We start from the raw sequence: 16,572 nt of genomic DNA, 5'->3' as shown, positions 1-16,572 counted from the left end.
CATAAAAACTTGGATGAGCACCAATTTCCTGATGTTAAATTCAGACAAAACTGAAGTTATTGTTCTTGGCCCCAAACAACTCAGAGACTCTTTATCTGATGACATAGTTTCTCTAGATGGCATTGCTCTGGCCTCTAGCACTACCGTAAGAAACCTCGGAGTAACATTTGATCAAGATTTGTCTTTTAATTCTCATTTAAAACAAACCTCACGGACTGCATTTTTTCATCTGCGTAATATTGTGAAAATTAGGCCTATCCTGACCCGAAAAGATGCAGAAAAATTGGTCCACGCTTTTGTTACCTCAAGGCTGGATTACTGTAACTCTCTATTATCAGGTAGCTCTAGTAAGTCCTTAAAAACTCTCCAGCTAATTCAGAATGCAGCAGCACGTGTACTAACAGGAACTAAGAAACGCGATCATATTTCTCCTGTTTTAGCTTCTCTGCACTGGCTCCCTGTAAAATACAGAATTGAATTTAAAATCCTACTGTTAACTTATAAAGCTCTAAATGGTCAAGCTCCGTCATATCTTAGAGAGCTCATAGTGCCATATTATCCCACCAGAACACTGCGCTCTGAGAACGGGGTTACTCGTGGTCCCTAAAGTCTCCAAAGTAGATCAGGAGCCAGAGCCTTCAGCTATCAGGCTCCTCTCCTGTGGAATCATCTTCCTGTTACGGTCCGGGAGGCAGACACCGTCTCCACATTTAAGACTAGACTTAAGACTTTCCTCTTTGATAATGCTGATAGTTAGGGCTGGCTCAGGCTTGCCCTGTACCAGCCCCTAGTTAGGCTGACTTAGGCCTAGTCTGCCGGAGGACCCCCCATAATACACCGGGCACCTTCTCTCCTTCTCTCTCTCTCTCTCTCTCTCTCTCTCTCTCTGTCTCATTGTGTCATGTGGATTACTGTTAATTTATCATGTTGATCTGTTCTGTACGACATCTATTGCACGTCTGTCCGTCCTGGAAGAGGGATCCCTCCTCAGTTGCTCTTCCTGAGGTTTCTACCGTTTTTTCCCCGTTAAAGGGTTTTTTGGGGAGTTTTTCCTGATCAGCTGTGAGGGTCATAAGGACAGAGGGATGTCGTATGCTGTAAAGCCCTGTGAGGCAAACTGTTATTTGTGATATTGGGCTTTATAAATAAAATTGAATTGACTGATTGATTGATAGATAGATTGAACACTGAGGGACACTGAGGACATATTTCTGTTAATAACAATAAATAAATGGTGATTTTTATTCAGTCTGCGCCTTTAACTCAGCTGCCCTCCCCTTTAACACCGAGCTTTTTTTATATGTGTAATCCCAACTGAGAGAAAGACACACACACACACACACACACACACACACACACACACAGATGAACAGAGAGATGAGGAGAGGGATGAACTGAGAGTCAGATTAGTGAAGCGGAGCTGGAAAAAGAAATTGTCTCCTCAGATTTCTGGATTTATTTTCTCACTTTTTTCCTCTGTCCGGATGTAAATCGATGAATCGATGAATTGATCAGCAGCTGCAGGAGAAAAAGGAAACGAAGAAGAAAAAGAAGAAGAAGAAGAGGGATTTAAGTGATGTGAATTTGTCCCAGTGATCCGGATTGAGATGCGGTGAAGTTGTGTGTATGTATGTGTGTGTGTTTATGTGTGTGTGGTAACCAGCTCCGGCTGCTGATGAGGATCAAACCGAGCGGAAACTGATCAAAGAGCGGATCGATTAAAGATGATTCTCGGTGTGTGGAGCTGAAAGCAGCGGAGATGTACGAGGAGAGACACAAAAGTAAGAAGCGGTTTGTTTCTTCATCAGATGAGTTCAAGTTCCAGTTTCACGAGTCAGAAACAGCTGATTTATTTTTATTGATTAACTGGATTTAAACAAACAGAGGGAGAAACATCAGCTCTCAGACTAATCGATCAGTTACATCATCAAACATGTAGAAGTTACAGTGAAATATAATAATAATAAGATGTATCTGTATGAAGTCTGTCAATATAAAGTAAATGTGAAAAATAATGAATATGATTAATTAATGTGGAGCTCAGGACATGAACATGACGTTTCATCAATGATAATAATCAATAAAGAAACTATTCGTACAGCGGTTTTCAAAACAGTCACAAAGTGTTTACAGAGTATATTTAATATAAACACATCAGGCTGAGAGCTCTTCAGGTGAGCAGCTCTAATAACCATCTACACCTGTTTTGTCACGTGACACTGAGAGCTCGGAGTGTTTGACCTGACAGTGCAGGTGTGTGACATCATCAGTTGACTCACCTGCGTCACACTGAGCAGTTTTCTGTGAACTGGAGACTGAAACTGTACCATGTGACTGATGAAGGACGACACTCAGACGTTCATCTTTCATCAGTTCATCATTTCTTTACTGAACTCACTCAGTCCGTCTCCATGGTAACAGTGAAGTGTAGCCACAGTCCCAGCTGGACGAGGACATCTAACTGGCCTACTGTCCTTGTCCCAGTATACAAGCACGGGAGGGGAATCCATTTATTGAGCCAAGTATGTGCGACTCCTCTACGATAGGTGGAGATATGCCCCCTTTCAGCTTGTTAGTATTGGACCTTTTTCCTGTTGACCTATTACGTCACAGACCAAACAATGGACAAACAAGTTAGCTACGGTTAGCTAGCAGCTAACTGCTACCATGGTGGACAACTTTACAGCTCTGTACATTTGGTCCGTCCAAAAAGTCACGGCTCTGGATGTAGATTTCTCCATGTTGTTACCGGCTTCTTCTTCTCTTACACATTTAATGCTATTGGACTTTCGGGTCAAAGCCCGGGGCGGAAACTGTGGAGCATGCTCAGAGCGCCTCGGCCAGTTTGGGTCTGATTGACTGTATACATGCAGGAGTCACATGATCTGGGTGTGTTTGAACACTAGAATATTTTGTGTTGACTTTCTTTATATGCACGATAATTTACGTCATATGTGCACGAAATTGCTGAATCGATGAATGAACTTCCGCCGGCATCGTACGCCATCAGAAGGACTCAACGCTGGCACAAATTGGTCGCTGAAGTTCAGATTTTTCAACTCAGGCGAATGAGCAAATGATGTGATATCGCACTACTTGCTTAATTTGCGCATTTCACGTCAGTTGCATTGCGTCCGTTGTGCTCATCACGCCGCCCGGCAGGAATTCGCGTCTAATTGTGTCTTTACATTGACTTCACATGTCACTTGCACAAACTGTTTTATTCGCGCCCACATCAGTCTGACTTTGAGAAATTCGATTTAGTATGATTTCAGTTGGACTAACATGCAGTTTAACACAATAAATCCATTTCCTCTGATGTCATGGAAACGACCTGAGTGAGTACTCAGTTTGTGAAGTTTGTCCAGAATGAAACAGACGTTGGCCTTCAGTGTGTCTGCAGATTAAAGACATTAACAGCTGGACCCTGTCGACTCTGCTGATGTTCATGTCGCAGCTCAGAGCTCCTGTGTGTCAGCAAAGATTCTCATTTGAACCAAAGTGTGATCTGATCTGTTGGTGTGAGAATGAAGCGTCCCTCTGAGCGCTCAGAGCCTGCAGGACGCCCTGAGGACAGAGAGACAGTTTGTCATGTAGGAACAGAATGAATAGACACTGGCCGGTCTGCTGGGGTCAAAGTTCAAAAGAAAATGGAGATTGTTGTCAGTTTTTATGATGACATCACATCCACTCAGTCAGCGCACTAAGCCAGTGTTTTAATTTGATGAACAGAATCTGATGACTTACAGTAGAAATATGAAGCCACAAGGCGACACCTCCCCTCGCTTCATAATGCTCCGCTGCTCGTTTTTCTGGATGTGAGTTATAAGAAGTTCAAGCACAGATAAAGGATTTTTATTGGTCTGAAGAGGCGTTCAGTTACCCCGTGAAACAGGTGAATCTGCAGCTCTGCAGATGTGTCTCCTCCTCCTCCTCCTGTTCACACAGCTTCACCTGCTCGCCTCGGGCCAATCACAACCATTTTTCCAATATAGAGCGGGTCTCAGACGACATCTGACAACTTGCGGAGCCTCCACGCTTTATGTAAAGTACATGATGACGTCCTTTTTGCCTTGTGCATAAATCTATCTTATTAACGAGGAGCACCGCTGAAGCATTTTGGAAAACAACCAAGATGGCCGCAGCTGATGTGGAACTTCCTGTTTGAGCAGTATTTTCAGATTCATTCGTTGATGCTCCACCATCTCAGCTCATCTCTGCACGCTGTTGTCTGGTTACATCGCTCAGAACTACATCATGTGTTTTGTTGCTCTGATTGGTTGTAGGTCTGTCCAGTCACGGTTTCAGAGAGGTTTCAGACTGGCTCACATTAGATTTGCTGTGATGGTGTCAGCGTTCAGCATCTCTCAAGAAAAAAAAGCAAAAATTAAAGAAGTGGAAACAAGTGCAAATAGACTGAATAAGGTACAAAAACCAAGTATAAACATCCCATAATTAATCAGCTAGCTCTGGACCCCTCAGGACCTCTGAGGGGTCCAGACCCTCAGGTTGGGAACCATGTTCCTGATTTAAAACCTGACTCTGAGTCTCTGACGTGAGCTGTAACTGACAGGACTGTCAAAATAAAAGCGTGGATGTTTAGTGAGTGTAACCTGAGCAGGTACGCAGCTGTGTGTCAAGACGGGGTTAACAGAGGTCACGACCTCCATCTTTCACAAAGTGACTCAGTTTAATCCTCCTGATCCTGACGGAGGATCAGACTTCCTGCTCTCTGCTCGCTGCATTAAGATGGCCCCTGCGGACCCTCAGATATGGTTGTCATGGAGATGAGCATTAACACGTGACATTATCACAATTCATTAATCCGCCCTTTTGTTCCGTCCATGAAATGAGGCTTATTTTAACTTTATCTAACCCCAGAGAAACCTTCAAAGTGAGCTGATACAGACAGGAAGTCCTTTATTCCAACCGATCCCGTGTTTTTATTGGTTCCTCAGGAGACAATCATCAAACATTGACACTGTAGTAATTAACTCTGTTGTTATTTTACATGAAAAGGGTTCAGCTCAGATGTCTGAGTGTCCTTGAATGCAGCGGAAGGGAGATTTGCAGAATGTTCCTCTTTGCTGTCGGCTGTTTTATGACCCGCTGATAAAATGGATTATAGTCTTCAAAGAAATGAAAGAGATCAGTGTAAAACTCAGAAAATTATCATCAGGAAAGTTTATAAATTAACATTAATTAACTTCAACTTATTTTCGTAATGTGGACAGCAGTGTGTTCAGGTAAATGATGTGAAGTCTTCACCTCCAAACTGTAAACTGGGTGTTCCACAAGGCTCCATACTGGGTCCTCCACTCTTCTCATTATAAATATAAATATTAAAAAAAACATAAAATATACACTAAAGGTATATTTTTATTGAATTAAAGTGAAACTAATGTCTGACTGAAGGGAAGAAAATTTGAATAAACCTGTAAAAAGTCCCAAAAGTTTTTAGTTTTAAATTATTTGAGCTTCATTTTATTAACTTCATGTGGTACAGCCTCAATTTCACCAAAGAAAACTGATTAAAAGAATATTTTTTGATGGTTTTTTTTTTTTAAATGGAAGTGATACTAAAACTAAATGCAAAGTAACTTCTGAAAACAAAAACTCTGACTAAATATTTTTGTCAATAATGAAAAACTACACGATGATGTGAAAGGTCAAAGGAATGGACGAAAAAACAGCATCTTACATTTAACGTTATGTCGCTGTCAGTAATGTGTGTAGCTAATGTAGCTAAAAATCATGGAAGTAAAAAAGAAAGACATTCATCTACGATCTGAAACCACAAGCAGCAACAAAACAGCTGAGACGAACCAGAAAACATTTAATGGTACATTTAAGTAACGTTGTCATGTTAACGTCACTTTGAGTCAACATTAGTCTCAGTTTCTGTCTTCAGTGTGGGAGATTTAAATCTTCCTCCAGATCAGTGTTTCCCAACTGATGGATCCTGGTCCAAAAGTGGATCACAGGTATGTTTGAATGGACTGAAAGTGACTCGTAAACAAGTCAAGTTTATTTTGAAGTACAGTGAATTTCTGGCACAGAGCTTACGCAGGTTCATTTTAGTCAAAGCATACAGTTTGAAAACGAGGCAAACGCGGCTCCAACTAGAAAACAATGTTTTGATGCATTGGATGTGCTGAATGTGCATATTAAGGCAGTACAGGAGGAGGTGCACATTAATAATCCTCCAGGACTGTAACATGCTCATGTTTAACCCAAACAATGTGTCATGTGACTGCAGTTGCTTTACATCCAGGTCGGAACACCTTCTCACCACAAACCAACCGCACCAGAGTTCCTTTGGAACCGGACTGAGACCACCTCTTCAAGAAGGTCTCGGTCCGGTTGTTTTGGTGTGTTCACACCTGCACAAATGAACCACACTGAGGGGGCAAACACACTGGAAGTTGAAACGGGGCAGGTGCGAATGCATTCTTACTTAACAGAGATGGCAAACGAGCTCAACGACATGGCCAAACAGAAGTATGACACTGAATATGTTAAACTGTGTGGACACTGATCTAATGACTAAGGAGAAACCTGTTGGGAACCACAGCTCCAGGTGTTTGTTAAAGAAATATCTGTGATGTTTAATCAGCTGGTCTGAGGTGAAATCAAACAGGTGAACGTGTTAAACCTTTATTTAATCAGCTGATCCAACCTGAGTACAGTGGAGAGACAAACACAGACGTCACTGAACAGTTAGGAGTTTAAAATCAGCCGGTGGGATTCAGGAGTTAAAATCCACTGTAGTTTGTTCCAGTGTTTAGGCTGGGGGGGGGGGGGGGGGGGTGACCTGAGGTCAGCTGTGGTGAATGATGAAGCTGCTGTAATGACGGAGTGTTTGGATGTAATTAGCTCAGTTAGTGACTGTGTGGGAGACAGAAAGGCTCAGTGACTGTGAGCTGATGGACCAGACGGACATTTAACACATCGTCTTTGTCTCTGGAGTCTCCTCTCTTATAACATCATGATGACACGTGTATTCGTGACACTCGTACAACTTAGTTTTTTAATCTGAGGTAAAGAAATCGCTGCACTTGAAATCTTACTTGGATTCACACAGATGACGAGACTTCAACAGGACAAACTGTTTCACCTTCATCTGATAAACTGCAGCACGGAACACTTTCTGTCCTGAAGAGCTGAGGAGATCAAACCAAACTGAGGAGACCACTCAGTGTTTAGTGGCCCGTGGTCAGTTAAACATGTAGATCCTCTCTCCATGTGCCACTGTCGCTCATTTTGACTGCAGCCAGACAGAACTGTCTGTGACTGGTCCAAAAGTCGACCTGAATATTCTGAGATAAAAAGTGGATAAACGTCAAAATTATGACAAAAAGTAGAAATTATAAAATAAAGAGACAAAATTATGGGATTGAAATTAAAAATGATCAAAGACAGCGTGTTATTGTCCCGCCTGCCTCTCTACACCTACTAACATGCTTCACCTTTATTGTGACTGAGACTGAGGTTCAGCTTTTTGCTCCACGGAGGTTTCACACCTGAAACTTTGGTTCAGATTAAACAAAAAATATTGAGTCCAGATGATGAACTTTATACAGCACTTCTCAAAAACAAGTTTATAAAGTAGTTTACAGACAAAAAACAAAATACAAAGTGCAAGTACAAAACTAGAGTCAGGTCAGTGTCACTTAAAACAGAAACAAATAAGAGACAATAAATAAAAATGTGAGAATAAGCAAATTAATAAAAACATAACACAAACAGACAAACTCTAATCTCATTTATAGAAATTAGTTTTTAAAGAGTGTTGACAGAGGACAGTGAGGTGACTCGTCTGTGGGAGGCTGTTCCACAGTCATGGAGTCGTCTCAAACCACTCAATGATTTGTGAACAATCAATAAGATTTTAAAATAAATTCTGACACCACAGGTGCAGTGATGCAACAACAGGGACGTGTGTTCATATATTTAAGATCTTGCAAAAACCACAGCTGCAGTATTTTGGACCAGTTGGAGGCAGTTGATTGATTTTTGTGGCAAATGATGAGTTAGAAGTCCAAACAAACACGCTCAACCCTCAGAAGTATGAATGGGTGCTGAATCCTCAATGAAAAATGTAAAAAACGTGTACAAAAGATACAGGACAGCACTCCAGTTATAATGTTTATTGCCACACGTTTGTGTGTTGTCTGGCAGTAAACATTATAATTGGAGTGCTGTCCTGTACCTTTTGTACACATTTTTTAAATGATGAGTTAGAGTCATGGAGACGACTGGAGACAAAAGCATGGCTGAGGATCTGTGCATCGCTAAGAAATATGAGAAAAAATTAGAATAAAATGTCACAAATGAAAAACTAAAACATGTAAAACTGACGAGACGTCAGGTCTGATGTTTTATTGATCCAACTTCAGTTTAAAAAGCAGCTCTGCAGCTGCTGCGAGTGTGAGTCAGTGAAGAAGAAGAAACACTGCCCCAACATTCACTAAATGAACTGATGACCTTCCAGCTGGACCAGGCTGCAGGGCAGCGTGACACACACACACACACACACACACACACACACACACACACACACACACAGTTAGAAACAAGGCAGTGAAAAGTAGAAAGTTAACAAGGCGGATGCAGGGTTGTGTGCGAGTGATGGGATGACCCGCTACACACACACACACACACACACACACACACACACACACACACAGTGTGTTGTCATGCTGATGTGAGTTGACTCGGGATAATTCGGGGATAATTAGTCGGTTCTCGTCGTCCTGCGGGTGAAGCAGCAGCAGCAGCTCCTCCACAGGAAGAAACAACGTGACCCACAGTCATGTGACCTGCACCGTCCAAACCTCAGCTGCTCATTGGACGGATGACAAACCTGCTGGGACGCTGCCAGCTCCGAGTTCAGGGGAGGAAAGACTGTAAAGGGCCATTCTGCTGTTTTTAGAACACGTGAACTCTCAGACCGTTTTCAGACTGGAGTCGTCCAATCAGCCGTCAGAGAGAGAATCCATCTTCACAGCTCCATTACCTCGTCTGTCTCTCTGTGTGTCTGTCCTTCTGTCCTCCTGTCTCTCTGTCCTCCTACCTGTCTGTCAGCAGTATGTGGCCCACTAAATATGTGCAGTCGTGTTTGTCCCACTGGCCCCGCCCACAAGTTCCTGCTTGGCTCATAGACTTTACACTGTGATGACGTCACAGATTTTTAAATCTCTTTTCTCAGCTTGAGGAAAGTTTGACAAATATAAACCCTCCATGAATTAAAACTTCAGAATACAAAGAGTCATAATTGACCTTGTTTGCAGTCGGAGGTGTCCTGTCACAGTTTTACGTCTCTTTTATAATTGTGTCTGTGGGGAAAATTATTTTTGGGATTTTTTCACCAGGCAACTGCGAGAGGCCACTGGGACAGGTTTGCTGTAAGGTTGAGCAGCGCTCCTGGAGGCCTGGGAAGAACCCATTAAATTTTGCAGCATATCCGAATCATGGGAAGAATCCACAAAATATTTTTTACTTATCAACTTGCAGTATTCATGCGTGGCTCTCACCTCGGACGTCAGTAGCAAACATGGAGCTGGTGAGCTGAAATGGTGGCAGGTAGCAGTTAGCGCCTAACTTTAGTGAATTTTAGTGAACACTAGAATATTTTTTGTTGACCCTTGTCATACATGTGTGAAATTGCTGAAACAATGAATGAACTTTCACTGCTATGTCCTTGGCGTCATATGTTCCCAGAGGATGTCAATGCTGACAGGCTGGTGTGGCACAAATTGGTTGCTGAAGTTCAGATCAAAATCACACTACGTGCTTCATTCGGGCTACTTAATTTGCGTATTTCACATCACAGTAATATGCAGGTATAACTACTGCAAGATCACAGTGTACAGCTGTCAGCTCACGGTAATTTACTGTAAAAATGATACAGTAATTTCTTAGTAATATATTGTAAATGTGCAGTCAGATATTTTACAGTGTGATATAAACATGTAGTGAAACAGTGAGTAAAATAAAGTCATCACATCTCCTGAACTCTGCTGATAAAAACCAGAATCACTGAGAGGAAAATATAAACGTGTGACGTCCTCTTAAACTTGTTTATTTCCCACCGACTGTGAACGTCTCCTCGGTGAGCTCTACCTCTGCACACCTGCATGTGCAAAAACAGCTGGACTCAACAGCAAAGCATTCTGGGTAACAGGAAATCTAGGAAACCACTCAACGGGAGAGAGATGATCATCTAATCTCACTGTGCCGTCCATCACTGGGTTTATCTCTGTGTGTGTGTGTGTGTGTGTGTGTGTGTGTGTGTGTGTGTGTTCAGGGTCCTCAGGTACTAACACATAAATCACGGCCCAGATCACACACACACACACACACACAGACACACACACTGATCTAGGTCACAGCTGTTCACTACAATATTTCTGTTTTCACTTCCTCTGGAAACAGTCACATTTCTCCTCCTCTTCCTCTCGCTGTTCATTTCACCTCCTCCTTTCTCTCTGTCCTCCTGGTCTCCTACTTCTCCTCCTACTCCTGTCTCCTCCTCTGTGACCTCAATGGAAAAGGTCAAGGAAATAAGTGCAGGAGGAAGAAACCGACTCTGACACCTCAGTTAGGAACAGTTCAGATAAAAAAGACAGTGATTCTGCACTGTCAGACACAAAGTTCCTCCAAAACACCAGCGTGAAGATTCTCCAAACTAAACTACAGGAAACACTTTTAAACAATAAAAACAAAACTGAAACGAGCAAACGCTCTGGATAATTACTGAAACTGAACTGAACTCAAAACAAAACTTAAAAGACAAAGTAAAAAATATATAAATAAAAAAACTAATATAATACAATCATTGTTGAGAAGTAACTGGTAACATGTAAATTACATTACAAAATAAATGTTATATTTGTCTTATTATATAATTATAATTAGTTACAGTTACTGAGAAAAAATATGTAATTTAATTACAGTTACTTAACTAATTATTGGTGATTACAGAGACGTTATATCTGAAACCTTATATGTAGAAAAAACATTCTGTTGCTCTGCATCTTTTCGTCGTGCTGGACAGGTCGCTTGCTGAAACGCGTGTTAGCAAAGCTGTCGGGACAAATTTCAATGCAACATTTACGCGCTTATGTTCCTGGAGGTCTGGGGGTTTGGCTGGATTTTGTAGTTACAGTAATTTTACTGCCTATTTTCACCAGAATAGAACGAGACTGAACCAGGAAGTTTTGTCACGACACAGAACAGATATCCAAATGTTCAACTTAAGTCAAAAACGATTAGCCTCTGTAAGACAGTATAGTTAAATAACTTCAGTTTTTTTCTATTGTTTCAAATAATTTTCATGTATTTTTATATCTTACTATATAATGATGAAACTCTGTGTGTGTGTGTTCCACGTTTTTCTCCTCACTGACTTGGTCAGTCCATGTGAAATTTGGCACAGTGGTAGAGGGTCATGGGAGGATGCCAATGAAGCAATATTACATCAATTGGCCAAAGGGGGGCGCTATAGCAACCCATTGAAATGTCAAACTTTGAATGGGCATATCTCATGCCCCGTATGTGGTAGAGACATGAAACTTTGCACAGAGATGCCTCTCCTCATGAGGAACACATTTGCCTCAAGAACCCATAACTTCCGCTTATATAGATTTTCCACCATTTTGAATTTTTTGAAAAACACTTCAAATGGATCTCTTCCTAGGAAGTTTGAGCGATCTGCATGAAACTGGGTGAACATAATCTAGGGAGCAATATCTAAAGTTCCCTCTTGGCAAAAGTTGGAAAACTTCCTAAAACTGAGCTTCTATAAGGCAATGAATATTGCGGAGGGCGTGGCTCATCACATAAAGGTGTAGAACATCTCAAGGGTTTCACCCATCACCACGCAACTTTGTAGGCATATGAGCACACATAATCTGAGGGGACCCCTCCATTATTGAGCCCATCAAACAAAATGGGGGCGCTAGAGAGCTCATTTCTTATCTAGGCCTAACCGCCATATGGATTTTTACTAAACTTGGTAGATATGTAGAACAGGACGCCTCAAGGTGACTGGAAAAATTTAACTGTAATTGGCAACTGGGTGGCGCTATAACAACAGAAAAATGCTTCAAAATGGCTAAAATGTACCGATCGCTGTGGCTCCCCCTGTGGACCAATGTTGGTGTTTTCTAATGTTTGCTATGACTAAGTCATGGTATGGTATGCTGTACATAATGAGTATGGACTAGTTGTCTTGTATTTCCTTTATGTCCTGTCTTAAAGTCATTGAACGTCTCATGTAGCACACTGATTTTTTTTATTTTTTATTTCACGGTGCTTGTTTAGTTAGAACTATTGGCTGTTCATCACCTGGTAACCTATAGCAACTGCTCAGTAGCTCATTAGCAACCACCTAGTAACACCATAGTTAGTTGTAAACCTAACACACCCAGCAACCACCTGATAACACATCAGTTTCCATGCAGATGATACCCTGATGTATGTCTCTGTCTGTCTGTCTGCCTCCAGGTGCTGGTCGTAATGGCTACACCAAAGCAGTGGATGGGGAAGAGGGAGGAGGTGAGGGTGAGGAAGAGGAGGAGGGAGGAGAGGGGGATGGAGGGGGAGAAGGAGGAGAAGGAGAGGGACAGGAGAGGGACGCAGACTGGGATGCAGAGCTGGATGGAGAGGACGAAGGAGGAGTCAGGATGACGAGAACCGACACGCTTCATTCAACGACGAGTTCAACGGGGACACAGAGGAAGAAAGGACAACACGCTAAGAAACAGGTGAGACAGAAACACGCTAAGAAACAGGTGAGACAACATGCTAATGAAGCAGAGTCCTGCACGGGTCCAGTTTTCAAGATCCACCCCAACCCAACCCAGCGATGTACAAACCCGCACCCGAACCACAAACCCGCACATCAGGCCAATTAGTACCGCAACCCGGTCCGACCCGTTGAAACACGACCCGCAGCCCGACCCGTAACCCGGATTTAAAGTAATCATGTTGGGTCATATTGGCTGAATACTGAACAGCATATCGCCACAGTTAAGGTGCCAGTAAGTAAACAATGACCTGAATGAAGCAGCTCTCACAATAAAAACCTGACTTCAGCTCCATCATCAACCCTCTGTGTTCTTCTCCCATACGAGTGTAAAAGCACTCGTTTGTTACGTTTAATGCTTTTAAACTTTTAATCTATGTAAAGGAACTTTACATGTGTAATAATAGACTTACTTTCTGTCCAGAGCGACATTCAGCAGTTACGAGCCGTCACATGTTTTTAGAGTCCATCGAGGAGAGAAGTAATCCATCAGAGAAACACTTCAGAAGCATTATAAAGTGATAGTTGTTCATTTAATCCACTTATTTCTCAAATACCTAAATAATTATTTACTGTTTTGGAAGCGGCGCTTGTTAGACGGTGGCAGCCATGTTGATTCTCTCGTCCAATCACAAATTGATAGCACCATTAGATGGTGAAACGTGTGTAAACAGCTGAACCAATGACCAAGATAGTTATCTGTAGTTTACCGAACTAATGACTGATGTGTTTATCTAAAACCTGCGATCTGACCCGCATGTTATTTTTTACACCCAGATCCGAACCCAGGAAAAAATGTTTTTTTAAAAACCACCCGCAAATCAGCTGTTTGTGTGGGTACCCATCGGGTACTCGCGGGTACCCGACCCAGTGCAGGACTCTGTAATGAACGGCAGAAACAACAAGCTAACAAAACTGAACTGAACTGAAACTGATGATGATGATGACAATGATGATGATGATGATGATGATGATGTCACTCCTCTTCCTCAGGTCCAGGGAAGTAATCAGGTCCAACGAGCTCCCAGAGCGTTATACTGTCTAAAACTCAACAATCCAATCAGACGAGCCGCTCTCTCCATCGTCGAGTGGAAGTATCCTTTACTCCGACCAATCAGCTGTCAGCTTTACACCAGATCAGTTTTCATCTGCCGACAGGCTCTTTAATGAGTCATCAGTTAAAATCTCCACAGAGCCCAGGATGTAGCTAAGACTAAAGATAATGTTACACAGTCTTGATGTCATTGTGCTTTTTCTTGTTTTGTCCCTGCTGAGCTTCCTTACATCTCTCAGACCCTTTGATATCTTCATCCTGTTAGCCATCTTTGCCAACTGTGTGGCTCTGGGAGTTTCCAAACCGTTTCCTGAGGACGACTCCAACTCCACCAACCACGACCTGGTGAGATCAACAAATACACACTTATAGAACGTTACATTAAGAGCAGCTGAAGGAGCTGAGGAGGAGTGTGAGAGTGTCTGAGGTGAACAGACTCAGCTGTTGTTAAGATCTGAGCCTCAGGTCAGTGTTCCTCCGTCAGGTGTGTCTAATGTTAGATCACATTGTTAAATGTTAAACTACATTCAGCTGAAACATGAGTTGCTGGAAAATTTTTCTCTTGGTTTCAGTCTCAGACGTAAAGGTTCTTCCTGAGCAGCTAGGGTTCTACCCAGAACCATTTGCCTCTGCAGAAACCTTTATTGATTCAAGAAAGGGTTCTTTGAGGGGTTTTTGTCAGCCTGAAGGCCCAGACACACCAAGCCGACGGTCGGCTGTCGGTGAGCGTCTGTCGGATTAGTTTTTGCGGTGTGTCCCGCACCGTCTGCACTTTGGCCGATTGAGCATGTTGAATCGGCGGCGGAGCTTGTTGGTGAGAGAGGTCACTCTGATTGGCTGTTCAGGTTTTATTTCCTCGCCCCTGTAGCGAGTGAATCTGCCTGTAGTGAAACCGGGGCTAACCGGTGCTTCCTCCTCAGGCTCCACTTCACTCAGCTGCCCCACAGACCCGCTGCTTCTTCACACTTTAACCTGAATAACAAACCGGAGCTAGCTGAGAGCGGCTAGCGGAGCGTTAGCCGCAGCATGACCGGAGGGAAGCACAGCCAGTTAGCCTCCGCTAGTCTCTGAGCTAGCCCCGGCTCTCCGTTTGGATCCAACCGGAGCACCGAGCCCTGGTTTGTTATTCAGGTTAAAGTGGGAAGAAGCAGCGGGTTTATCGGGCAGCTGAGTGAAGTGGAGCCTGCGGAGGAAACACCGGGACCGTCTGGATGTAATAGTCTGTGGAGGTGCTGCGGTGCTCGGCTGCACAGATAGGAAACCCCTCGGCTGACAGGATGTACCACTCTCTCACTCCGCTCTCTCTCACGCAGGCGCAGAACGTACGTGCTACTTGGCCGTCGGATGTAGTCCGTGTAGTGTGTTCAAATGCAACTGACACAGGGCGACGTGAGGCGACGTAGACGACGCAACAGTTGGCTTTCGTCCCCGCTAGTTCTTTGATGTCGACTAAGAACCCTTTATGAAAGAAAGAGATCTTTAATGATTGTTGAAAGCATAGGTGTTAAAGAACCCCCACCCTCAGTTATTCAGTTTACCCATGTGGGTTCCAGATGAAACCCCTGTAATATAAAAGGGTTTTCAGTAGAAGTCCTGGTTGTGTTCTTGTTAGCACCCTTAGAAGATGGAAGGGTTGTGGATAGAACCTCCAGAGAGGGTTCTGTGTGGAAGCAGTACACCAAAGAGTAGTATGTTAAACCTCGTATAGGGGCTCCAGGTAGAGCCTTTCACAGATTGTCCTCGGTATAACCCTTTGTGTTCTTGGTAGAACCTCCTGAAAGGAAACCAGGTGGAAACTTGAGGTTCTGCAAGGAACCAAAAAGGTTCTCTTATGAGGAAAAACTGGAGAATCCTATATGGTTCTAGTTAGAGCTGCTGTTTTTCTGGATAAAAAGAACTATCACGTTTATATTTCTCAGCTGACTGCAATGACTCATTTTTATATTTATGGTTTTAAGATCTACATGTGGTAAAAAAAAAAAAAAAAAAACAGTCGAGATATTCAGAATTAAATTGTCTTGTTTTGCTGGTGGATGTCAGAACAGGAACTCAAGCTGTTGAGCGCGCTGTTTGAAGCTAAACAAATTGTTATTGTTGCGAGAATTTGATTTGAACAAAAAAAATCTATTTATTGTTGACATATGTAATTCACAGAACCAACAGCTGCAGCATGAAATAATATTTCGGTCTATATTTAAATCCACCTGGTGGCAGCAGTGTTGATATCGTTCTGAAACACATTAAATAATGAAAATACGTTCACACTGACGGAGCCATGACGTGCAGCTTGTTGTTCATGTCTGATGTAGCCTGGTTGTATGTTGTTGTCGCTGGCTGTGCAGCACAGGAAGGTGTTTACAAGCCTTTCAATAACTCGTCTGGACAGACGGAAATCAGTCTCAACACACATTATGCAACATGAACACAGAACATGTTTTCTTTCTAAAATGAGCAGCGATGAAAATGACGACATTCTGATATGATCAAAGAGTTGATAAAGCAGACAGCGTTAGCTAGCGCACTGCTTAGCTGAAAAGTTATGTAGCATTACTTCTGTATTAAATTATATTATATCGGGACATCCAAGAAAAATAAACCAAATTCATCTTTGACAAACGCGATTTTATAATTTCTCATGACAATGAATTATCTTCCAGCACGTCAGTAATTCAGTTGCTGTCAGTCTGACACTCCTCTGCTGAGCGTC

At 42.6% G+C, this 16,572-nt stretch overlaps 1 protein-coding gene across 1 annotated transcript; it reads left to right on the top strand.

Annotated features, from left to right (window-relative positions):
- The first annotated feature begins 1,709 nt into the window (after positions 1-1,709).
- LOC125892364 (voltage-dependent L-type calcium channel subunit alpha-1D-like) lies at positions 1,710-15,666 on the top strand. The gene is made up of 5 exons (XM_049582335.1): positions 1,710-1,781; positions 12,511-12,797; positions 13,805-13,905; positions 14,105-14,210; positions 15,634-15,666. The coding sequence occupies exons 1-5, from the start codon at positions 1,760-1,762 to the stop codon at positions 15,664-15,666; spliced, it is 549 nt and encodes a 182-aa protein (XP_049438292.1). The 5' UTR covers positions 1,710-1,759.
- The last annotated feature ends 906 nt before the right edge of the window (positions 15,667-16,572 follow it).

The sequence above is a fragment of the Epinephelus fuscoguttatus genome, linkage group LG7 (genome assembly GCF_011397635.1).
Source record: "Epinephelus fuscoguttatus linkage group LG7, E.fuscoguttatus.final_Chr_v1".
Classification (NCBI taxonomy): Eukaryota; Metazoa; Chordata; class Actinopteri; order Perciformes; family Serranidae; genus Epinephelus; species Epinephelus fuscoguttatus.
The sequence above is the reverse complement of the archived record's forward strand: the minus strand, read 5'-3'. Positions and strand labels throughout refer to the sequence as shown.